This window comes from Lingula anatina, chromosome 2 (genome assembly GCF_051362555.1).
Source record: "Lingula anatina isolate TDL-2025a chromosome 2, LinAna3.0, whole genome shotgun sequence".
Classification (NCBI taxonomy): Eukaryota; Metazoa; Brachiopoda; class Lingulata; order Lingulida; family Lingulidae; genus Lingula; species Lingula anatina.
In genome coordinates, this window is record NC_141768.1 from 20,151,539 (window position 1) to 20,177,351 (window position 25,813).

At 32.8% G+C, this 25,813-nt stretch overlaps 3 protein-coding genes across 11 annotated transcripts; 1 reads left to right on the forward strand and 2 right to left on the reverse strand.

The window, feature by feature from the left end:
- LOC106166640 (CDGSH iron-sulfur domain-containing protein 2 homolog A) lies at positions 1–3,150 on the reverse strand. Its single transcript, XM_013545292.2, has 3 exons — positions 3,016–3,150; positions 1,441–1,643; positions 1–939 (listed from the first exon to the last, which is right to left on the reverse strand). The coding sequence occupies exons 1-3, from the start codon at positions 3,110–3,112 to the stop codon at positions 853–855; spliced, it is 387 nt and encodes a 128-aa protein (XP_013400746.2). The 5' UTR covers positions 3,113–3,150; the 3' UTR covers positions 1–852.
- LOC106161325 (uncharacterized) lies at positions 2,973–10,244 on the forward strand. 5 transcript variants are annotated; one of them, XR_015333122.1, is made up of 10 exons: positions 2,973–3,139; positions 3,340–3,442; positions 5,513–5,568; positions 6,268–6,470; positions 6,680–6,758; positions 7,458–7,571; positions 7,790–7,909; positions 8,444–8,577; positions 8,855–9,145; positions 9,202–10,244. XR_015333122.1 is itself a non-coding variant. In XM_013538253.2 (9 exons), the coding sequence occupies exons 4-9, from the start codon at positions 6,279–6,281 to the stop codon at positions 9,077–9,079; spliced, it is 864 nt and encodes a 287-aa protein (XP_013393707.2). In that variant the 5' UTR covers positions 2,973–3,139; positions 3,340–3,442; positions 5,513–5,568; positions 6,268–6,278; the 3' UTR covers positions 9,080–10,244. The 5 variants fall into 5 exon arrangements, 4 of the variants coding, with proteins under 4 accessions (XP_013393707.2, XP_013393709.2, XP_013393708.2 ...); XM_013538253.2 differs by having other exon boundaries at positions 8,855–10,244; XM_013538255.2 differs by lacking the exon at positions 5,513–5,568 and having other exon boundaries at positions 8,855–10,244.
- On the reverse strand, positions 9,867–25,810 carry LOC106166635 (ERO1-like protein beta). 5 transcript variants are annotated; one of them, XM_087006114.1, is made up of 17 exons: positions 25,729–25,810; positions 25,409–25,506; positions 22,758–22,877; positions 21,878–21,961; positions 21,003–21,050; positions 20,801–20,880; positions 20,571–20,644; positions 20,196–20,316; positions 19,984–20,027; positions 19,491–19,532; positions 17,094–17,186; positions 16,449–16,618; positions 15,979–16,055; positions 15,609–15,678; positions 14,708–14,794; positions 12,987–13,126; positions 9,867–12,721 (listed from the first exon to the last, which is right to left on the reverse strand). In XM_087006114.1, exons 2-17 carry the CDS (start codon positions 25,499–25,501, stop codon positions 12,655–12,657), a joined length of 1,410 nt encoding a protein of 469 aa, XP_086862240.1. In that variant the 5' UTR covers positions 25,502–25,506; positions 25,729–25,810; the 3' UTR covers positions 9,867–12,654. The 5 variants fall into 5 exon arrangements, with proteins under 5 accessions (XP_086862240.1, XP_086862241.1, XP_086862242.1 ...); XM_087006115.1 differs by having other exon boundaries at positions 25,409–25,521; positions 25,729–25,789; XM_087006116.1 differs by lacking the exons at positions 14,708–14,794; positions 25,729–25,810 and adding an exon at positions 14,549–14,635 and having other exon boundaries at positions 25,409–25,722.
- Positions 25,811–25,813: the final 3 nt, after the last annotated feature.

The following is a 25,813-nucleotide window of genomic DNA, read 5'->3' on the forward strand; positions in this document are numbered from 1 at the left end:
TTGAAGTTTCAGAAACTTTTTATTCAACAAAAGTAAGTTGCACAGTGAGTATGGTTACATGGCAAACTCAACTCCATACAAGCATGATTTAACCAACATGAAAAACAAAGTGTGCAAATCAATACTAAAGCAATCAGTCGTGAGTCATACTACAGTACTAATTTGATCATGTCATACTGCAAAAGTGATTTGATCACAAAAAAAAAAAGAATTAATAAAAATAATAATAATAATAATGCAACAATCTTCTAAGAGAATTACTACACACCCTAGTAATTGTAGAATTTCATTTAATCCCCTTAATTTTCTAGCTCAAGTTCTTCATCTGAAAAATGTTTATCCATGGAAGCTTGCAGAAAATATTGGCAGGAAAATGAATAAACACAAAGAATTGTGATAACTTAGTACCTGTTACACATTCATTTTGTCGAAATTAAATATTTTTACGCAGACAGTGGTTCAACTTTACCAGTATGATTAAAAAATTAACCCAATTTCTCGTGCAACTTTAACTATAGAATAGAGATGCCTACATTTTGTCTACTTCTGACCATTCAAATCTGCGTTGATCCCTCTTGTTGTCACAACCTTATCAAGCCACTCATAAATGCTTATTTCTGACATAACCACAAAACAGCTTTAACTTGACATCTATGATAGAAATTGGAAGAAAAATATACTATGAAAATGTTTTCATTTAAAAGCCACTAATCAAATGACAAAATGTTTTTTTTTTCTGATGGAAGCACTTTACCAGACAAATGCTTTTTCTTATTTTCACTGATAATAGTTTGTAGAAATTGCTGCTATGTTTTATACACCCATAATGTCCCTTCTATCTTCATTCCTAACTTAACTTTTTCTTTTGATGACGAGTGGCCCTACATTGTCACCAGTTTCCTTGTTGTGTGCATTATGAGTACCATCACAGTATGGGAACTGAAATAAAGATTTAAATCATTAAAATTAAATAAAAGTAGACCTCACATATAGTACCTTTGATTTCAAACAGCTAAATATCACAAGGCACTTGCATCAAGAGTTTACTCCCAACACAAATGTTGACAAAAGAGAAGAAAGCCAGAACAATCCTGCTTGATCAGAAAGAACTTTCAAAACTGTTTTTCCCCACTCATTCAGGGGTTTTAATGATATTTAAAAATAACTATTGGCATCTTTGATACCATACTCCTGAATATCTTAACTTCAATTCAAAAGTTTGCACTTAGAAATGGTTCAATTTGTCATAAAAAGGGAGCAGTTACTCTATAATTTTTTATTTGTTCTGGTCAAATAACTTTTTAAAAGAATACAATGATAAACTGAAGATAACAAAATTAATATTTTTATTGGTTATTTTCCAGCAAATTGACCTGGTTATAAGGCAACAATTCTAAAAGGCAGTATAGTAGTAGCCAGTGGTACAAAACAGTAGCAAACCTTCTTTGATCTCCAGCATCTACAAAATACACTTTTCTCTGCAAGATCTTCAATGTCTACAGCTGTTGCCACTTTCTCACATTCTTTTTGAATATCTGGGTTGATTGGAATCTTTTTCTTCGATGGCAGAAATGCTTGCACAGTGAAATATACCATCAATGACACTGTTCCAACAAATGGCAAAAGTCTCAACCAGTCACCGCCTACATTAATAAAGATAAATTCTAAAAATAAAAATTTTTAAAAATAATAAAACTTTATGCATGTGCAATTACAAACACAACTGGGCATGCATACTTATTGCAAAAAGGAACCCTCTTATCCTGTTGATTAAAAGGCTACTTGCAGACAGATAAATATGCATGTAATCAGTAGAGTTAAAAGACACGAGGTCATGCCAGCATTAAAACATATCATTCTAGTCACGCTCGGCTGTCACCTTGATTGGATAGTAAACGGTTGTTGTAAAATCGCTAAATGATATTAAAACCGGGTGCATAAACTTGAAAACCACCTAGGACAACCTTAGACTGCCACATTAATCCAATACAATGTCCTCTCTAACCTCCAATTACGAAAAAGAAGCCATGCCATTGGACAATGCGACCTCTGCGGTTACGTCATTTCCTGAATTGGATTGTAGAGAAGACCGATATAAACATCAGAGGTGGAATTTTGATTTACGGTTTGATAGTGCGTATGCCATGCACGGAATTTACAAACGAGCGACGGGATGATGTAGCCTGCAGTATTTGCGGTAAGCGTGCCAAGTTTTAGGCCGCTCCGCTGCCCGGCAGTATTTTATTTCGATTATTATGTTTAACTTGGTGGCTTTTTGTTTCACAAGCTCACTCTATTTTATTGTCTCTATGGAGGTATATGGGGACTTTACGACATTCGGTTTGAAGGTATTAACCACTTGTTATAGTTTATTTTTGCATTGTATTGGATTAATGTGGCAGTCTAAGGTTGTCCTAGGTGGTTTTCAAGTTTATGCACCCGGGTTTTAATATCATTTAGCGATTTTACGACAACCGTTTACTATCCAATCAAGGTGACAGCCGAGCGTGATTCTAGTATTAATTCTAGTACCCAATATTTTCCCAATATCTTTATTTTGAGCCAACCATATCTTTATGTACATTACAAGTACAAGACACTGAGGGCATAAGGAAATCCTGTATAGATCCACAAAGGGAGCATTCACCTACAAATATGTGTCACACTTCATTTTACCTGTATTTTTTCCTAGCCATTACTTATTGACAATGAGATGCTGTTATAGATACATCTACATATAGCTAAGTACAGTATAATCCCCATCGTGATAACAATCAGGGGAATCTCCCGATAATACTTATAAGTGATCAAAACTGTATCTGTGGATGGTATAAAAGCGTTAGCGTCAAACCATTTACTTTCGAAATACGTATGCTGACAAAGCAGTTTCACAAAACTTCCTATCTTCCATATCAATTTCAAAAACGGTCTTTTGACCTCTGCTAAGACTGCCATAAAACTAACATGATTAACTTTTTTATATCATATCTAAATTTCAACGGGCGACATTTTCACCTGACATATCGGCAAGTCCTTCAAATGAGTCGGGAAATGGAAGATTTTTCAAGTAATTGGGAAGAGAAACTCGAACAAGGCCTGATACCGCCTCCATCACGCTATTTTTAAACCGAGGTTACAGGTAGGAGTCACCAGGAAGTGCCTGCTATTTAAAAGATTTTATATAATATAACAAATATGTGAAAAATTAACAATGAACTAAGATAGTTTAAATATATCATTTTCAAAATACATTACTTATAGTTATTTAATATGATGCACATTATGCATGTTTGAAAGCATCGGAAACCGCTCTTTACATTATAACACTCCGCGTTTTAGCACAAACCTATACAAGAGGTTAGAGGTCAGTAATTGGATGATGGAAAAATACCAGACAAGCCGGAGAATTTCCAGCGATAAAGAACTACTGCACGATAGCAAGGTAAGCATTGACAGCAGGTGTTAATGTAAGGTAAGCATGTATTTTATACTGTATGTCCATATAAAGGATAATATGAAGGACAGCGGTGCTTTGTTCATATGTATTGTCTATTTTAATTGTACCCCGAACGCAAAGTTTGACTTTTGCTAGATAATATTTTTCCTCAAATTAGTCGTTTTGTCGTTAAGCAAAATGATGACATTCTGTAATGAAATCACAATGTATTCCGTCTGTTGAAATCGTGTGGGAATTTGCATTTGAAAAAGGCGCACGGTGTATACTTCATATAAATCGGCGATTTTTTTATCAGCATGCGTGGGGGGGGGGGGGAGGGGATGAACATATTAAAATTGTTACATTTTTATGTTAGAAGTATTAGATCTAATGAGAAAATAACTAAAGCTGTCATGTAAATACGGAAGGGGAATCCTAATTATTTGTCATCCCCAGTGCTTGTTCCTAGCGTTACTTTGATACATTTGCCCAGTAGTAGTGGTAGTATTATATCTATCATGAACAGTTACATACTATACTTATATTAGCACGAAAATCCATGCGTTAGCACTCCTATTGACGATTCTGATATGTACTGGTTACTGGTTAGCACACATGAATTTTCGTTCTATACTTATATGTGAGTTCTGCCAAAATGTATGTTGCTGAAATAGGTACTGGGATGTATTCTACAGATAAATGTGAACAAAATGATGGTAAAACTTTGATTTAACCCATTCAAAAGGGACACCAAAATGATAATTGGAATTTCGAAATGAAAAATTAAGAGTTGGTGAGAGGACTAAAAAAGTATAAATTTTACAGATCTTCAATAGATCTTCAGTTTGGAACTGGCTTTTTGCATGACCAAGTATTTGGCAAGTGTAACACGAAATCATTCTTACTCCATCCTCTCATCTGTCTTCTGCATTACTCTTTATTTCTAGGTTGAATTATTTTATTTAAATATATGATATGTAACTACTGAACAAACTCCTTTTATCTTGTTCATCATGCAAACGTGTACCCATTTTGAAAGCAGTACCTGTTAGAACATATTATGTCTTGTGGCTATTTGATCAGTAATTTGAAAAGAATGAAGACAGGTGTATTTTTGGCCTGTTTGACATTGGCTGTATGGATGTGTTTTTCCTATATGGCATATACCTATAGGTTTAAGAAATACATCATAATTGTTTTGACTGTTATCTTGGGTGTTAAAAGGTGCAGTATGTTATCATCCATTTATCATCAGTTTGTTCTGTATCATACTAAATCTTTCCTTATAAAATTGGGTCAGTTACACAAAGATTCCACTGATAGAAGCTGTATACAGTAATTAAAGTAGGATTTTTGGAATTTTCCTACCAGTACAACAAGCGTGTCGACCTGATATATCAGTGGCAGGAGTTATCATTTTTCATTTAGTGTAAGGTTGTGGATACATGCGTGTACATGCTAGAGTAAGATCTATTATTGCTTAATGATAATTTTGTTAGATCTTTTTGAGGAATTTCACACACATACAGTGACACACACAAACACACAGAGAAAAAATGTACTGTTTCATGCATTATAGCTTTTAATCTTGTCACAATACAAAGATGCCAAAGATACATAGTTCTGGTATTAGAAAAAAAAATGATTCAGCATAGGTAGAAACAAAAGAATTATGAGCCCAGATATATTTAGTAACTGATCAACTGGATTTAATCTGGTGTGACCCTAACTTTCCTCTTACATGTATAGACTGGCTATAGAAAATGGCAAATCACTTGCGTTACTGGAATGTATTTTATCATTAATTGCAAAATAAGCATAACAAGCACTGGCAGATATGAAGTCTGGATCTTATTGACAGTGGCGTTAGTTTAGTTCGCACCATTAAGATTAGGTAAAAAACTTAAAAATCCATTTGCAAAGAGTTCGCATTATTAAATGCAGCTTGGAATAATTTTACTGCTAATTTGATGAAGAGAGAAAAGAGTCCATAAACTGCATTTCTGCCATGCTACAAAGTATGCAAATTTTGCACAGAATGTCTTAAGCAGCATCTATGTCCCTGGTTTATTTCAGTATCTACAGTGTTGCTTGTGCCAAGATCTGTGCAGTATGTTGGGGTTGACGGGCAGGTAAAAATATACTGGGGTGCATTTTAAATACATTACATTTGGAATACTGCTTCCGTCATAATGGATTCTTAAGAAAGATCAAATTTGAAAAAAAAAAAACACTTTGATTTTAACTCCCGAAGCAGATGAGTAGTTAAGCTAGGTTATACTTTAATTGAATTTTTCCTTACAATAGAGATGATTATGTTTAAGTTACTCATTAGGGTGGGGTTGGAAAGTGATGCTTTTTTTATTTATAATTCACAGTCACTAATTATTTTTTATCTGAGCAATTTGTCCCATATAGAATTTTGGCTTTAAAAGACTGGATTTGTAATTTCTTTATCAACATTAAGAAGTGAAAATTCAGATACTGGATATTATCTTATTTTTTAGAAGAATGCCTAAGCCAAATGAAAACTCATATGCTTTGAATAGAATAGGTTTTGCTACACGAAATTCAATGAGAAGCATTTTATGGATGTTTACATGAATATATACTTCTTGAATCTCATATCTATTTTTATCAACTATGAACACAAATTTAATCAAATAAAGGAAAGAAAAATACTTATTTTCAACTTCTGGTCAGACACATGAAACATTTTGTATGATCGTCCTTCCCCATTCTTGGCTGTATTTGTGTAGCTAGAACTGTACTATGAGGGATCATGAGATCTGTTTTATAACAGATGATTAATCTATCTCTCCATATTTCAGATTTAATCATCATGGTCATACCGTCGAAATGTCCGATGTCCGATGGCACTGTTCTGACACCATCAACAGTGTCTGTAGCTCATACAGAAACAAGAAGCACCTTCACTACAGATCAAGTGTCAAATGAAGTTCTTTTGAACATACTGCTCAACATTCCCTTTTTGGAGCTGAAAAAATGTACCCAAGTGTGTCAGAGGTGGAGGGTAAGTTTCACTTATATTTGGTCTAAATATAATGTTTGGTTAAAAGTTTACAATGAAAAAAATGATTTTCACTTCTACAACTATCTTTAAAAATTATCTAATGAATTTTTTAAAATACCTATTTATTTTAATAATTTAATCAGTTTCAGGTATGTCTTGTGCTCTTTTAACAACCCCGAGTTGAATTGAATATTTTTCTCTTGTTATAGGAGATGGTTGAAGGGTCATACTTCTGGCGATGTTATCTGCAGAAGAATTATTCACTGAAAACACAACTCAGGGTAGAAGGTAAAGATACTTATACATTCATTTATTTATCTTAGTGTTTTTTATGATATATGCTAATATATGCTAATGTTGGTGCTGAATTGGATTGCATTTGGAAATCATCAGTTAGCACTTTGTTGAAAATTTCAAATTCCAGAAAGACCTTCAGTATATGCAATGCAAGTACTAGTAACTGTGTCAAATTTTTGTGAAAAAATATCTCAAAATTGAAAAAAAATTTTAGCTCATATACATGTACAGTCAATTTCATTTCTACCATACTGATGTGCCAATATTTATTTTAAAGTCTTTGCAAACCTGTGCACTTGCAAATGTATAACTGATAACCATGAAGTCTTGACCACGCCATAGTTTAGTACTCTTATCAGTCGCCTTAATTACCAGTTTTGATTACCTAGTCAATGAGTTAAAATAAAGATTCTCATTTTAGTCAGGCACAAATGAGAGAGGCCTTAACTGGTCTAAAAAGTCAGTCCACATATACATGTAAATCATGTTTTTCATAGATGTCTTTACTCAAATGAATTTTGTACTACTGGGGCTAGAGGAAAACATTAGATTGCAGGAGCACAGACAGACCATTTCATTTTCACCGTGCTGGTGTGCTCTAAATATGTGTGTATATATAAATATGTGCTCTCTAAATATGTGCATATACTGGTGTATAATTTATGTATAAAGCTGTGTATATGTTTGTAGGTCCTCTGACTGACTGGCAAGACGGCCTGCAACCAATGTATAGAGGTGGCTTTGATGCACTTACTGTGCAGCCGGCAGAAGTCTTTCATAACCTACCCAAAAGACTCGACAATGGTTTGTGTTATTCTGAATAGTTTTGATATAAAGCAGAAGGTCAAGGTGATAACTATAACAGGCTATTGACCGAGATGGCAATGTTGTAAAAGAATGAATGTGAATATACGGTTACTGTTATGCAATAAGTTATTTCAAGTTCAACACTTGGGAAATTTCCATAACACCATTCTTTAAGGCTGTATTTAAGACTTATGAAAAGTTGTCTTTTATTTCAGGTGTTCTCTTTCCCATAAGCATCCAAGTGGACAAGGCTCCCTCTTCAAAAACTTTGATCACTCTGTTGGAGACTTTCAAGACCATCAAATCTACAATAGACAGCAATGGTTTAGTCTATGGTAAGTGCTGTGCCCACAAGCAAAATTTGCTAGATACAGAAATATTTAACTTTTTAATGTAAGCTTAGCATTTCATAATTTGACAATATTTGTGGTACAAAATGTTTCTGAAAATAGATTTTAATTATATAGTATCATTTAACTTCTAAGATGTGATTTAAAGGATACGAGTTTCCTGGAAAGGTTTTTTATATAATTTTTCAAATTTTTTTTATCTAACAAAAGTCAGGCCTGTAGGAAGGAGGGTTCAGGGTTTCAAACAATTTGCCTTGTGGTTGAGAAAAGGTCTGTTATGAATTGAGACTTTTGCCACTATGGCACTGGTCCACTTTTTCACAAGAAGGAATTACAAACCCATATATTTGTGAATTTGAATTTGCTGGCTACAGACCTGAAAAGTGTAGAGTAAATACGCAATATAAAATATGTGCCTAGGTCTATGTGGTTCATAAATGTAAAGGGCATCTATCTTTAATTGGGCATCTATCTATGTGTATTGAATATGTGAAAGAAAAATAATGATATTTATTTCAGATGGACAGATGGGGTTTGGGTGGAAGAGTGAGGGCTTTTGTCTAATGGATGTGTTCTTGTTCCCTTGGCAAGAAGACCAGCAGCCAACCAGTGAGGACATTAGCAGAATCTTTATGCTGAATGAAGATCTGAAGGTAAACATCACTTTCAGTTTATATATTATCAGATTACTATATTCAGGACATTTCCTTCATGGATAACATATGGGTGTCCCTGCCAGAAGTATATTTAATAGAATTATGTGGACTAAACTGTGAAACAACATTATGATGTCTGGATAGCTTAATCTTAACAGGAAAACTGTGAAGAGTGAGCATTCCTTTACCTTTTCACCTCCTTATAATTAAAGATAGATGCCCTTTACATTTATGAACCAACCATGGTAACAAACCTCAACACTTTCTAATTCAGGACAGCATAATACAACAGAAGAAAACTAAGAGCCAGCTGACCTGTGTTCTTAGCCACCTTGGCTTCCAGCATTGGGTCAGTGATGCCCTATGTCCAGGCAAAGAGTGGACACAGCTGTGTTTCAATGTCCACGACCCCACACACATGATGTGCCCCAGTCCTGTATTCCTGTATAGTGATGTTGCACCTGGCTGGATCGGGGGCATTCTGACAGGATTATGGTGATTATTAGGATGTGGACTTCAATTGGATTCTGTTAACCCAGCGTTTGTAGGAATTATGTCAAATTGCCTTTCAACTCCATGTGGCCAAGGAGAATCTAAGTGTTATTTTATAAGTGATAAAGCCTTTCAACCCGATGTAACCAAGGAGAAACTTGGATGTTTGTAGAAATTTCAAAGAATTCTAACCCCATGGATTTCGACTGAATACATGTAGGACCTGGATGCACACTATATGTGAAATGTGAATTTTGACTGTGATTTTTGAATGCCAAACAAGTGTCACGATGGCTGTTGATCAATGTTGTTGATCAATGCAGGAGCAGGTCTGGACCCTATGACTTTTTCCCTAAATGGCAGTCTCATCCATGATAGTTGTACCACCCTCAGGGTGCTGGTGGTACACATGGTTTTAGTCCCAACCTGTCTCATTTATTACATATAGAAATCAGCAATTTGAATGATGGAGAGTCATTCTGGTTAACTACACATTAAGTTTGCCAGTTGAGGTTAGACAGCTTTGTAAAGTTGATGAAATGTGGTGATGACACTGACAACTTAATTCATGAGTTTGGGCATATTTGTATAGAGACTGGTATGCAGAAAATGGTCCTACTTTGTAGTAAATTACAGTATTAAAAATATATACATATATATATATTTCTGTTTTCCAGGAATTATTATTATTAATATTATTATTATTAAATATCATATATTCAATTTTTATTATATTTATATGCCATAGTCATTTTGCTTTCATCTACATTAATCATCTACTCTCTTCCGGAACATTCTTTGAAGAAATCACAAGAGATCATTTTTATTTAACATTTATCAAAAACAACTTTGTTGTACACGTACGTAGCAATCTGACAATTCATTAACATCATAAGTACATTACTGAATATATGTGATTCTTACATTTATAAATTTGGCCTCATCAGCAACACTAATCCATGGATTGGATCTGATAATAATGTTGGGCAGTTACCATGTATGATTTTCTGTATGTCACAAGCTTTTACATTTTCTTACTTGCTCAGTTACAAATCTTTGGTTTTGCCTTCATTTTTCATCATTTCACAAACATATTTTTGTACAGGTGGATTGCACCATCATATGCTGGTATATTGGTCCAGCAAAATGCCTTAATAAATGGAAAAATTGAATTGTTTGAGTGCTTTGATCACCGTCTCAGTAAAGCCACAGTTCTAGTCCTGGTGACATTTTCAGTGCCATTGTTCTTTACAATTTTTAAATTAACTTCATTTGTTGCATAAATCTATAAAATAACAAAATTGCTTGAAAGCATGCCAAAAATCTAGCATAAATATCTTGATCACAAAATATTTTACTTTCAACAACTTTTTAAAAATATAACCAACCAACTTCTCTAAGAATCGTACTGACATTGGGTATGACCCCAACAATTACAGATATCCATGTTAAGAGCAACTGGCATATTTAAAGTTTGTACAACTTAGTGGGGAACTTGTAACACACTTATGTGTACTAGAAATTACATCAATTCCATAATGTATGGGTCCTAATATTGTAGACTTCAGACAAGTAACCTTGAAAAATGCACGGAAATGGTTTCAACACTAACAAGTTGCTTAGGTAAAATTTCACTGACAAAATATGTCTTTATCTTAACATTTGTTGTTTACACAACGTACACCAGAAAAAAGTCTGTGAGAGCAAATTATAAGTATAATTAAATGCCCACAGTAATTAAATACTTGTTATAAATCTTGTATTAAGTTGAGAAAATAAAAATTTTTGAAGCACCAACTCCGACTTATCAAATATAACTTGCTGGATGAGAGTGGATGGAAATAAAAATTGCCATGAAAACAAAGCTGTAATTTTTGTGGTATCCTTCAAGACTAATTAATCTATAAATTAGTCTGCTTCTACCAAGTATATGCAAAGTAGCATTTCAAATGGCAATTCCAGTAATACTCCATAAAACAGGCAAACAATTTTTACAGCATTCATTAAAGCATTAATGGTGCACAATAAGCTATAATTTTCATTTCACGTTCATGTTTTTGTACAGGTGGATTGTAAAATGAATAATGTCATAACACAAAAAATACCACATTTAACAGAAACCTGTTTGTTAAAAAATATTACTTTAGTCATGATGCCTTCCTCAAAATCTATTTTGTGATAAAGATTAATGGATGCTCATCCTATTTTTCAGCAAAATTGAAAGTTTAAGGTAATTTTCTGTTATTCTTAAACTACTAATTTCCTGAGAAAATTAATTCACAAATCAATTAGGTAGTATCTGCTGGGCATTTCCTCCTTTTGCCTTCAAAATACAAATATTCTTAACTAGTTTTGGAAGATTGTTTCACAAAAAGTCTGCAAAAATTGTAGAGTTAACTTTCCAACATGGGTCTCAGAATGTTTTCTAAGTAATTGACCTAAACAATGACAAATTTAGGTAGGCTTTTGTCACCATGCACTGTCAATGAAATAAATGTCAATATAAAGACACTTCTTCTCACCTAAAAAAAAGATTTGTAGCCTTCTAATTTTCTCTGTAAAGTTTACCAAATAATCTTAGCAGTCTTTGATAAGGTCAATATTCACCATTTAATGAAACAGGCTCCAGTTACAACAAAAACTAAAACATAAATACATGTTTAAGCCTCCATCAAAGGAATATATCTATCGGATGCAATAAAAAAAGACAACTGTTTAAACTTGAGATACCATACACTACCAGTGAGGATGTAAACTGATTTTTAACCATGTCTCACCATCAAAATATCATGTCATCCTTACAACAACAACATTTTACTGGAGCAGAATATAATATACACATCTTCCTTAAACTTAGAAATCCAACTGGTTCTCAAATGGTGTAAAAAAATCAAGTTTTGTTTCATTCACCTGCATGCTGGACTTAGAGATAGATAAAGATGTATGGATTTTAGTGGGAACAGTTAATAATTCTAGGCGATTTGCCTGAGAATCTTTGATGTGACCATTCACGGAATTTTTTTATTGAGTTCAGCATCTTTATTTAAATATCCAGTGCCAATGTCTAAAGGAATGTTGATACTTTTTGAATACTAACCCTCCTCAAAATTGCATGCAACTCTTCACTTGCTTCCAGCTAAGTTAAAAATAGTCGACTTCTCTAAGAGAGAGTGAAGGCCATGGTTGACAGGTATGAGGAAATTGGCAATGATGATGGAAAATCTTACAAACACATCCCTACTTACTGTAAGTAATCTTTAAATTGACATAATTCTAATAATTTTTAAAGCACAAACCACAGTCAATGCTTCATCACAGCGAATCCCGCTGCCTCATTTTTGTTTTTGGTACAAAACGAAATGAAATTTCAGATACATGACTTGAATTTGAAACAGCATATTTGCTGCTTGCTGCCAGTATCCTATTGCCAATACAAATCACTTTTTGTGGCATCTTCTCAGTATATTCACCCACTGTCATTCAACATACATTCCATACAAAAAAGCAGCAACTCTGACCAGACATAATTCTTATCTTGTATTAATTCAATGGCACAAACATTATGACAATACTCTGGGTTGGTTATGTAGAATCTTTTTCCTTTATCAACTGCCTGAATACGTCTACTTCTTTAATACTGGTGGATAACCTAAAAGGAAAATAATTAAGGAGGCTATGGTAATCTCAATTGCACAAGGTTGATAACAATATTTTGTTTCTCTGAACTGACCCATTAATTGATGATCTCTAGAATCAAAGCTGAAGAGAATAAAATACAAAGTGACAAATCCTTAAAATCACCATCATGCAGAGTTCACTGTACAAAGCTTTCTAGAGTTATAATAAATAAATCTAGTAACAAATAAAGTAAATATTAAATAATATAAATCATCCACAAGACAGCAAATAATTACCTTCCAAAGGCATTAAACAATGAAACTATTTCTGATCTGCGTAGCTGGAAATTTTTCTTCTGTTGTGCGTCAACTGTGGAATCAGGGCCCATTGTATCTCCAGAGAAGAGGATTTTCAAGGCAGTACCCATACCCTGAGTCTGAAATTGTAATTAAACAATATCAAATCCTCAAATTTTTCTTGGCCGTAACTGTAAGATATATCAAACTGTTTCATGACCTTTAATAGATTCAAAATTGACAATTTATAAATATAAATGTTTAAATCATTCGTTGTCCTGTTAAATTGCATGTGCTGTTGAAAGAATTTGTTGAATACACCTCAACTACACACACACACACACACACACACACACACACACACACACACTTGGTATATCCAATAAAAATTTCTAGTACATTATATATCCAAGATATTCATTGTACATAAAGTTAAAAACAACAAAAAAAAACTTCAGATCCATATTCTGGAAAATAAGTTGGGTTTAAATACATTCAGCACTGAGAGGGATATAGGTTTTATAATTGTTTCTCTGGAAATCCACCAGCTTCTTTATCTGAAAGATTAAACTCAAGATTCTTTTTCAGTATAAACATCTATTATCTATTCATCTACTTTTCACAAAAGACACTCAATATTAAATGAGCCATAGCATATGGTTATGAAAGACAAAGGAGACCTTCCTGTCTGGTTGTAACGTTACCACTTATCTTATTAAGACAGAGTACATACTAAGTTAAACCATCAGAATTAGGCTAGAAACGTGTCAAAAGAGTATTAATTACAAAATGTAATCTTCCTGTTGACTTTCCACCAACAACAAACACACATACCACCTGCACATAAACTAAGCATAAAATTCAAGCAAAAACTATAAAGGATAAAAAGGTCAACCAAAAAGGTTAATGATATGTCCAAAAAATTGCTGGGTGTATACTATACATCACACACTTCCCGTAACTATTCTTGTTAAGACATAAAAAGCAGGCTACCTAGCCAAGATGTTGCTACCTTCACATGACTTAAAGAGCAGATGTTATTCAAGATATAATTAAATGTATAATTTTAGTTAGTAAAGCCAGCTGACAGAATGTGAGTAGTAACTATATTTTCAAGGCAATATCATATTGTATAAAGATTTCCTTTTCTCATGTATTAATTACAAAAAAATACAGTGAATTTGATTATCACAGCAATTTTCTGTGGATTTTTTTTCCAAAATGTTTTTTTTTCCTTACATTTTTGTGTTAACATGACATGTTTATAATGCTAACTTGCTATATATCACAATAATAAACCTATATCAATCCTTGTCAATCTGTAAAAGTACAACTTATCTGATGTAGGTGAAGACATGATTATCAGGGAAGTTATGTGCAACTGAAATTGGGCAAATAAGCCACTCTCATGCAAAATATAAGGTATCACATCTACTGGAAAAAAAAGCAAATAATATCAATATCAGTTGCCCCTCAAGCAAATATTATATAAAAAGTTTAGTGCTGCAAAAGCTGTGGTTTTGACAGGAGGCAAACACGATTCTGTAAATGACATCTTTTACCTGCACTTTACCCCATAATCTGCATTTCTGACATCCCACACAATTCATAATGCGATAAACCTTACGAAAAACTTGACGGAACTCTTCCTGAAATGGTTAAATGGATTATTATAAGCTGTCAAATGAGTTAAACTGTGAAACAAATTATCTCCACCATACCTGTGTCTTGCCCCATAACTTGCACTTGTCACACCCTACGCAATCCATTATTACTGATATGTTTCGAAAAAGTTTTCTGAATTCTTCCTGAAATATTTATGTTAAAGAGAGGCTAAAAAGACTGTAAATGTATGCTGATTTTTGATAACATCTGGTGGATGATAAAATTATCCACAATAATTCTATAATTTTTTGATGATACTTCACAAATATTTCATTTAATAGAAAACTATTATAACATCACTTTCCAACAGACTCCCAAAATGCAATATTGTAATTTTTTTTGAAAAGCTAGTTGGTCTGTTCTATACACTTGCATCTTTGCATCAATGCATTTTTTTTTTCTGTTTTAGTACATCCCGACCTATACTTAGATTTAATCTTTCAATCACAGATGATCTGATATATAGTCATTCTTTCCATCTTCAATGACATTCAGGTTGTAACCACCATACACATAAAGGTTTCAATTTGGTGAGTTAAGTTTACAAACAGATTTGTACAATATTATTTGTATCATTTTTGTACAGAAAGCCAAAGGGCTGGTATAAGATTAGCTCCGTCATTTGAAACTTTTCAGTGCCATAGTCACAAGGTATTGTAGCACTTGCAGGATTAAATCAAACTGAGTTGAATTACTGTGGATAATTTTATAGGAAATTATCATTCATAAAATTGTTGCTTTTATATATCCACAAGATATATTAATCATTTTTTCATCATAACAAGCAGAAAATAACTTTCACTGGTTTACTGGTTCTATCTGATATATAAAATGTATTTCATAACCAATAAAATCATATTACAACACTCTTTCATAACATTTTCTTCTAGGAATTGATACTGAAACATTTAAACATCTATCATTCCTTTGCATTTATTTGTAAATATACCAACCAACCTTTAACTGTTGGGCTTCCTTATTATTTCCTTGGAAAAGTCTACTTTCATCAAACTGATCTGGGAATGACCTAATAAATAAATAAATAAATAAATAAATAAATAAATAAATACAAAATATTTCAACTGAAAATTTCTTGCGACAAGTTAAACGCACTTCATGCTTTTCTTTTAATCAAATCAATCATTCATTAGATAGTAAAGATAACTCTACAGGGCTCTATATGCACTTCCCTTTCATACAACGTGAATGCCAAGTGCCACTTTTTGATTCAAATTAGCATACCCTTTAAGATATCTAGAAAAATATTAACAGTTCTTCTCCAAACAGTTCTCCAAACTTAAATTTTAAATATGAAAGATGAGCATACTTGATAATCTTGAGAAGATCTTTAACAGCATTTCTGGTTTCATTGTCTTCTTTTTCATCACCAGTGAAGAAATCTTCCTGAAAGACCAAAACAGTGTAACACAATAATCCTACCTAAAAGTCTATGCTACACACATGTATCTCTCATGATATACAATGGGATATAAGAACCACTCATTTCTAGCAATTGTGAAAACCATCAATCCATTCCTTGTCTCTCTGGTTATTTGTGGTTTGTGCATTTTTCCCTATTTCAGATATCTATTAAACTAAATTCATTAATTAATAGATTAATATCATAATGTGTTTGATTTACATACCATACAAGCATATATTATGAATTAAATTATTAAATAAAATTAACTACATAATCCTATGAATACGGTCTTGCCAATAACAAGGATTATGTTTTATTTACTTCACTTTACTATATAACATTTTTTCTTCTATTTTTTAATGCACGAGTCTGACCTGTTCTAGATATGGAGCAGCTTTTGCCAAGGCACGAAGTTCCACCAAGTATGTAAAATACAAATTCTTTAATCTCTGTGGGCCTTCTCCATTAGTTGTCTCTGGGTCAAAACGCTTCTGAAATTCTTCTACATTTGGACCCCATGTTCCTTTGCCATAACCATTTGCAGCTAGTAATACAAAGAAAATATTCATATGAGAGTAAACTGAGCATCCTACTGGCAATCAAAACTCTTAAAATGGATTCTGATTGGATGTTTTTATTATACCAAGATGGTGGGAAAACCTTCAGTTTTCATTTTCATAAAATTCAATATCCTTTAAACCCAGTACTGGCTTACATGCCTCATCTTGTAATGATTTTTATTACAACTAATTAATGAAAAATAAATAATATAAGCATAAAACATTTCACACAATGCTTATCAACCACACACCTTACTGTTATTATATTTAAAAAAAATGAAAATAAAAATAAAAATAAAAAGGCCTTTATGTCTTAAAATTGTATCATAAATGCCAACGATGCCCTTCAACCAACTAGCAGAATATAACAATTTTGTTTTGAGAGCACAGGATATGTAAGGGGGAAAACATGAATTAATTTAATTCTCAACTGAGATAAAAATATCTTCTACAACTCACCAGGCAAATAATTTTTGGCAGAGAGGTGGACATTTATGCTGGTGTGCAGTCCAGAGATCATGCGGAAGAACACCCTCTTCTCAAGACACATCCCTTGAAAGTAAAAAAAAAAAAAAAAAAGAATTATATGTATGAAAAAAAAATACATTTAAGAGGTGTATGCTGGGATCAGCAGCCATAATCTTGTTAGATTTTACCATTTTGTTTAAGTAATCCATGTCCTTAGAAGTGGGTCCAAACCAAATAGAGTAAATTTAAAAGTGTTTACATAATTAACTACAACTTTTTTGTAAAGCAAATTAAATTAAAAATCACATTACGAATTTAGCCACAAATAATAAATCTATCCAAAAATTGTTCACTCACTTTATTCTTATCTCACCATCCCAAACCTCCCTCCCAAAAATGAATAAAAAATCCACATCCAAAAAAAAAAAAAATAATAATAATAATAAAATAAAATAAAAATAACACGAAAGAGTTCATTTATACAATTTAGAATCAACAAAACACTTCTTTTTGAAAAAAAAAAAGACAGAACAATCCAAGTTCACTGAAGGGTTACACCAAAACACCATAAACAAATTAATATCACCAGGAGACAAAGGTTTAGCTTCAAGAAAACTAAATTAAATATAAAGATCTCCCATATGCCAACATTACTGATGCAATATAATTTCACAAAGACATGGTAAACATTTAAAACTCAAATCACGTAAATTTTGTGGAAAAAAATTAAGCTTACATCTCATCTGAGAAAAGCTTCACAAAAGTTATGAAGTCATAAGCAACATCTACGTAATATTATACAATTGTTCATATGCTAAAAAGGGTGGGCTTTTTATGAAGCATTTCCCAAATGTATATAGTACACAGGACCCAGTTTCACAATGCAAGTACTTCCAGCAGAAAGGTCTACTTCAATCCAGAATATTTTTGCAGTAGTCCACAAGTTAGAAAAAATGAATCATCAATCTAAAACATCATACAATCATTCTTACATTTTGTAAAACTTGCCCAATATTCTCACTTGAGTGGAAATACGATTATCTTGTGTAACGGCAGACTAAAACATTCTGTTTTGAAGTTAAGACCACCTTTTGACTTTGGTTCTTTAGCAAAACCAGCTCCCAGACACAAACCATCAAAAGAGATGCCACACCCACTGTTCTAATAACCTGTTACCTTTTAAGGATCCTACTGGGGTAAAGACAAAGCAAGGTTGTGATAAATAGTAACTGGCTACTCTATGCATTATGAACATTAAGCAAGCCTTTCAGTAGCTATACATACGTTATTGTCAGTTAGAGAATACAATATGCTCATAAAGATAAGAGTTAATAAAAGCAACAGTTCATAGTTGAACAACTAAATTCAAAATGCCATAAAATACTTCTCTATCAAATTGTATAAAGTTGTGGATATTATTCATTTAATATACTTTAAGGCAAAATATTTACATAGACAGTGAGGCTGACACACACACACACACACACACACACACACACACACACACACACACACACACACACACACACACACACAGTCATTCACTTTAAAAAATAAAAGATACAAATTCAAAAGTATGATGGTTGGTTATATAGATTTTATATCATTCTTGAAAGTTTTTGCAATTTTCATGTCAACACAAGGAATGGTTTTTTAAGTAAATGTAAATGAAATAAACATGGGGTATTCAGTACATCAAAATTACTTATTACTTTCATTCATAGCTGATACTTCAAAATGACAAAAATACAATTTGACACTGACTGAGGAGAGACTGTATGTCAGATGGCCACAATAACTCTGACGATGATCACAAAATGGCAATGACATAGACAGATTGGTGATAGTATATATATATACTGACACTGTGTCTGTATATAGAAATAAAGGAAATGGGAGCCTAGATCAATATCTAAAGTCTAATCTGACTTTTCATAAATTGCTGAAATGATGAGCTTAAGTCCTTATATCAAGCTGTTTTTATCTCCAGTTTTTATGTCAGTAGAGTTTTATCATGAGATGCCTAAACATAAACATGCACAAAATAAACATTTGAATAAACAAACAAGAAGTTATACTTGGAAAATAGATAAATAATTTTCTATATGAAATGTTAGTGCACGTCACAAAAATATTAAAATACTAGACTAACAAAAAACAAAAGCACAAAAAAGAAAAAAATACTGTAGGGATTTGACACTTTTTTTTATAAATTCATTTATAAAAGAGACAGCAATCTACAAAAGAGCAACTTGAATATGGGACTTCTATACAGTATGCACACTCATCAAATACAAAAATATATACTGTGGTAACCTCATCAAAATACAAAATAAACATAAAATAAATAGTATTACTTGGTATTTTGAATAGGCTACACGACCTTACTCATTAAATCAAGACCACTTTGTAAAGCTTTACCTTCAGCTCCTACATAAAAAATACATAAAAACCAAGAAATAAACATTAACAATAAAAACAATGTAGCTGATACAAACTTATCTGAAAGTGAAATCAAATAATAATATGAAACAAGTAAGGTAATTTACTAACTGAATAACAGATGTGCAAATCCTAGGTATCCTGTTTCCATAGACCTCTGTAAACTGTAGATTTTATGTGCAAAGCAAATGCTTATCAAATCCCATACCACATTAAAATGGGTCTAAACACAGGCCTACTACCGGTGAACTATACAGCAAATACGCATACCAGTATTATTAGCATAACTGCAATGGCCAAACTGCTTTTTAGGGATTTTAGGCATTAAATGCTCTCTGGGGCAAATTCAGTAAAGCAAGGATTCAAATAATTATTAATATCATCAGCAAATATTAAAATTAGCATAGTTATCAAAGGCTTTTCTATACCCTTTACATACCTCTGGCTTCAGCTGGCCCATACCCAGGGACAGGCGTGTCAGGCCTACCGAGAAAAAAAATACTTGTAACCAAATGATTCAAATTAGTGCCTTCACTTTTATTTCCTGTAATATCAACCACTCATTAAATGATCACAGAATAAGAAAAAAACTCTGCAATAGAGATTATAGGGAGAATATACTGATTTGAAATACCCAGGATCCATTCTTACTTAAAGCAATTCTCTTGATAAATTGTCCTCCAAATCCTCCAAGCAGACTCCCCTTTGTAACCTGTGTACCTCTCAGGGTTCAAGGTCAGGTCAACATATTCCATGTCAGCTGAATTGTCATCTGGGAAAATAATAAAAATCATATTTGCCCAATTTCCATTAAATTATATACTTTCATTAATTGTTTGACATAGGATGTACACAACCCTGTTCCAAATTTGAAATAATTTCTCAACAGTCAATTTAACAATTAAATCATCTCAATCGCACAGAAAATGACTTATGAAAATCAATAAATTTTTATATTATATATGTCTTTATAATCACAACCATGTCAAAATGTCTCAAAACTGGGTCATAATCTGTTTATCTTACCATCCAGCTCACAGAAATTGTCTTGAGCATCGTCATACTTTGACCAGCTTTCAAAGGATTCCCTGTCTTCAGAACTGGGAAGAAGAAAAGAAATATGCTCGATATTAGTGTTACTTATCCAGGTGAAAATTGAGCATCAATATTTTGACAGTACTTTAATGAATTAAAAAATATTGCAGTGTCAAGAGTCTGTGTCAGGTGTGATGAAAAAAGATAGATGTATGTCATACCTGATTGTTTTATCAATACCTCCCAGCTCCTTCTGCTCCTTGCAGTCTGTATGGAGCTGCTCTTGAGCCTCTTTTGTATACTGAAATTTAAGTGATATCTTGACAATTATCTTGTGCTTTTATCTCAGGGAAAAGTGCTAAAATTTCCATGATATTTTTTATATATAAAGATTAAATGCTCACTGGATGCCTGTATAGTTACCTTGTTTTCTTCATGCTTTGATTCCTTGTAGCCAGGTGGTAACTGGTCCTGTAAAAAAGATGGATGGTTTAATTAAGACACAAGATTATACTATCTGCTACTAAAAGTTAAATGTAAATTAAATTAAATGTAAAACAAGAATTCTTTAAAGCAACGTTGCATGTATATTACTCTTGTATACAACCACAACATTTCTTTCCAGCTATCTCTTCAGCTAATTTATATAGGTATTGAGACTGAACAGAAACATAAATGCCAAATAAATATCCCAATATAAAAATTATGTGATCTGTTGGTTATTGAAACATTTTGACCAATTAGTATTGTTTGTATACCAGTAATTACTGACTAGAAGTACTCTTTTGCTCTATGGTAATATTGTACATTACACTGATTGAATTTTATTTAAAAAAAAAACTCATTTCTGTAGAATTAAAAGTTTTGGTCTGTACTGACCAATTAAAATTCACTACAATGTTGGCTGTGTGGCACATTTTCTAGTCAATGGCTATAACAATTTAGTTACCTTTTGTGTTTACCAATGCCACAATATACACAGACCTCCAGCTTTGATGTGTGCCACCTTTTTTATTTTTACTGAAGCATACTCATAAAAATTTTATGGTTTCTAGAAAGTACAACAGCAGTTGCCATAGTTAATAGACTGGGCCCCTGTTTCAACATTGCCAGACAGCACTACCCAGCCTTGATGAGACAGCTTTAACACAGTCAAAGATGTAATTGGCGCAACAAACTTCAATCGTGCACCGTTGACATTCAAAAATGACCACTGACATACACGGAATTTTGAATTCGAAGAAGCTGGCCTTCGCTAGCTCTAAAACTCTGGTAAAGTAACATAGTATAGTTCTCACCTCAGAACACTTGTCTACATGGCAGTCTCTCAAGGCACACCTACCATCATCACCCCAGAATGGACACGGTCTTTTTAAATTTACCTAAAATGAAAATTACACACCTCTTGATAAATTGGGTATAATAATAATAATAATAACAATAACAACAACAACAATAGTAATAATAACAATAGCATCCAGGTATGATAATAATAATAATGATGATAAAAGGTATGTTGGAAAACTTATTCATGAATCCGAGTGAGTTTCATAAAATAAGGCAAGCCAAAAAATTAAACAAGTCTAACATTTTAAGATTCAGTAACAATTAATAGTACAGTAGTTCGCTTAAAAAAATTTTTTTCTGAAACTTGGGTACAACTTACTTGTTATAAAACAGGTACAATATTTAATTCAAAGTGGACTACTACTGCTTAATTAGGGTCAAAGTCATTAATTTTTTGTCTTTAAGCTTACACCACTTTTCGAGCTACAACTGTTTTGTGAAACAGGCCCCAGAAACATGAATTAACAATACTAACAATGGCCTTTGTTTTTCAAATTTTATCTTCATTAGATTAGTAATAAAAATTCTGAATATCTCTCTGAAAGTAGTCATACAATGCCATGCCTGCTGAACTTATCTAAACTATCTTTTGAATAATATGGAAGTACTTTATGGTGTGACTAATTGTGCCATTTGTTCCATGACAGACAGTAATAAATCACTGCTAGGCCACACAATACTTCTTACCTGTTGCTGCTACCTTTTGAAGAATCAAACATTTTGAAGAATCATTCTGAACCAAATTGATTGGCAGTCTAGTTGAAATTTAAAATGGTAACAGAAGTAAAATAGGATGTATTCCCTTTTTCTTTCTGAAAGTCTTTGACTCACCTTGAAGAATCTAAAATAATCTTTATTTAGAAGGCTGTGGAGTCTGGGGAAAATCTTCAGATTATTAAAAGAATCCAAGCTTTCTATTTTACATGAGCAGTCATCTACTTCTCCTTTTAACTGAAAATATAATGTTTGTAATTTGTTCAGTTTTCAATGAATGTATTGAAATTAAATGGAGAATTGAATGTAAAAAAAGTAAAGTCATTAAAGATTAATTTACCTGTACAGATCAAATTAATAGATTAATTTTATTTCACTTAACTGAAAACACAAAATAATGTCTCCATTATATATATATATATATATATATATATATATATATATATATATATATATATATATATATATATATATATATATATATAATTACATTTTTTCTTTATTTTTTTCATCAATAAAATTAGGTAAATTATCTGTTAATAATAGAATGAATATAATAAAAAAACTGAAAATGCAAAGCGTTCATAAAAAGAAATTCTCATAACTGAAATTCCCGGAAAACTTAATAATAGAATAAATATTCTGAAAAATCCATATCCAGACTGCAAGTGAAAAGTATAAAAAATATATATGAAGTGCCCTGATAAAGCAGATAAAGCAGAATCTTGAATATTATCTATTTGGGTCATTTCCCAAAATCTTTCAACTATTGTTAAGCTAAAAATGTTATGATCAATAAATCAGTGTGGTCACCTGTCACCCCTAATAACAATTGTTTCGCCTTCTGTTATCAGGTTTGAAACAAAAATTAAATATAGTTGTGCCCATCTCCATAATGCAATTAAAACAAAGCATTTACTTACAGGAATCTAATGAGTGCATCATGTATTTTATATAAAAAGATTAATCACATAAATGTTCATGCTAAACAAACAAACAAAAGCAACAGAGGAACATGTTAATTAATAAAAACATAAAAACATAAATTCTACAGCAGCATAGAGTGGGCAGAATAATCCTTTCAGCCTGAGTTTCATAGCCAACATGGACACTGTGCTTGTTTCAATGCATGCCCACTTGTTATTTCTAAGCTTTAGTAGCAGTTATTTGGAATTTACCGTGCAAATCAAAAATGTTAGGGACTTGTATCAACTTTGTCACATGACTTTTTCAAAACCACAAAATCTGGATAAGCTGGATAACTGGGAGAGCCTCTGAGATTGGCTTGACAACCTTTAATATGTTTACTAGTACATGTATTATCAAATCTACTTCCCATTTCTAATTTCAGACACTGAAAACAATAAAAAGCATCTGCAGTCAATATTTATTTCTGTACAGGAAGACAAGGTGGTCTAATATACTGGTAAGTTATTTAGAATTAAATTATTTCATCAAAAATGCTATAAAACATCTAAATCACGTGCAACGTGCAGGGAGGGGTTGAGCAATGGTTTTTGAGTAAAAGAAATATATACATAGTTTTTTTTAAAAGGGAATTCTGATTTGGTGGGAAAATCTTGCAAAAGATACCTTTAACAGAAAACAACCAGAAAAATATCCCTGGAAAAATTCTGTCAGCTTTTATGTGTTGCTGCACTGCAATCACTACTCTGCTATTATTTCTAACCCCACTCTCTCCACATCCTGCAAAATCTTCCCTCGAGTCGACCTTGGACTCTTGAGCCACTCACACGCTCAATTCATACCGTCCAGCTCGTATCCCTTTTGTTTTGGAGGAGAATTTAACAGGCTACAGCATCTTAGACTGAACAGTGATTCTGGATACCATCCTACTTGACACAAGCGAGACACTTATGATCAAGCATGAGACTATAAAGCCGAGATGGCTCATATCATTCACAATGGCGAGACACCATTGATGAAACCTCACTAAACAAAGGAGAGACACCTTTGCTTACCGACCCCCTCCGTCCCAAATTTTTTCTTTTTTTATTTCTGACTCTGCAGCTGATGAAGGTCATTTGTTGACCGAAAAGCACTTTCTGCAACCAGTCCACCCTCCCCTTTTCCCCCCAACAGGCAAGACACCTCTATTGTACCAATCAATCTTTTCAGGGCACCCTATGTATATCGGTATCTACAGGTATATAAATCTCATACTAGGTAGGCGAGACACCTACCTTCCTATCAGAGACAATCTTTCCTCATAATAAAGGCGAGAAGCCTAACACACTTTAAAAGCCGCTTTCAACTCTGCAAAGGGCACTATCAAAACACATGTCCTCAGAGGCCCAGCTCTGAATCGTGTTATTTTGGTAAAGTGGAATCTAACTAGGGCAAGAGCCGACCACCCCCAACACAAAGTATCAATATTTTGGGCCATTTCAGATCCCATTAGGCTACATAAACTGCTATCAGATGTCCTCAGCCATCTGACACATTGACTGACAATGATTCATAAATTGTTATCACTTAATATCATCCCAACCTATATTTTAAAATTTAACATATAGTCTAAGACTCTTTAGAAAATTCATTTTAAAAGCTAAAATAAAATGTCATGGAAGGAAAACACTCTTTAAACTCATAAACCTTAAGCTCACTTTGTTAAAATGTTGAATTATTTCTAAATGTTTGTTCTAAGTGTTTGGAGAGTTGTGCAAAAATCAATGTTTTCATCTTGGACATGTACATCTCAATGTCATTCATTCGTTGTCAATGTCAGCGTATACAGTAGTACTCACCTTACAAAAGCAATCTTTTTCGTCTGCTGACAAAGTGACTGTCACTCCTAGGACAACGTATGCCGTCAGAATCCCAAGCTTTGGAAGCCACATTTTTTCTGTAATATTATTATCTATATTTAAACTATTATGCTGTTCTAGAAATTCTCTCCCAGCTGTCTTGTTGTTTATAATCGAGCGACAACCTTCCGGGAAATATCTTCGCCAAAAAAATAAATCCTTAAATGTTGCAAAGAAATGAAATCGTTAAAATTCAAGATCAAAGCACAGATTGACAGGCTTCTTGTTTGCTGAGTGCAAGCGCTACAAGTATATTCTACCTTTATAAGATTCCTTCCAACATATGCGCTAAGCAATATTATTTTTGGCTCAGGCGTACGTGGCGCTCGCAAAACCGGTATTGAA

Coding starts and splice junctions, on each gene's coding strand:
- LOC106166640 (XM_013545292.2), bottom strand. CDS start 3,112: ATGGAGGCGGTATCAGGCCTTGTTCGAGTTTCTCTTCCCAATTACTTG. Junction 1,644..3,015: donor AGGACTTGCCGATATGTCAG/GTGAAAATGTCG, acceptor TTATTAATGTAG/GCGGTGACTGGTTGAGACTT. Junction 940..1,440: donor GATGCTGGAGATCAAAGAAG/GTTTGCTACTGT, acceptor TCTTTATTTCAG/TTCCCATACTGTGATGGTAC.
- LOC106161325 (XM_013538253.2), top strand. CDS start 6,279: ATGGTCATACCGTCGAAATGTCCGATGTCCGATGGCACTGTTCTGACA. Junction 7,572..7,789: donor ACCCAAAAGACTCGACAATG/GTTTGTGTTATT, acceptor CTTTTATTTCAG/GTGTTCTCTTTCCCATAAGC. Junction 8,578..8,854: donor TGCTGAATGAAGATCTGAAG/GTAAACATCACT, acceptor TTTCTAATTCAG/GACAGCATAATACAACAGAA.
- LOC106166635 (XM_087006114.1), bottom strand. CDS start 25,501: ATGTGGCTTCCAAAGCTTGGGATTCTGACGGCATACGTTGTCCTAGGA. Junction 21,962..22,757: donor ATTATTTTAGATTCTTCAAG/GTGAGTCAAAGA, acceptor TTTTCATTTTAG/GTAAATTTAAAAAGACCGTG. Junction 19,533..19,983: donor TGGGCCAGCTGAAGCCAGAG/GTATGTAAAGGG, acceptor TTTTTTATGTAG/GAGCTGAAGGTAAAGCTTTA.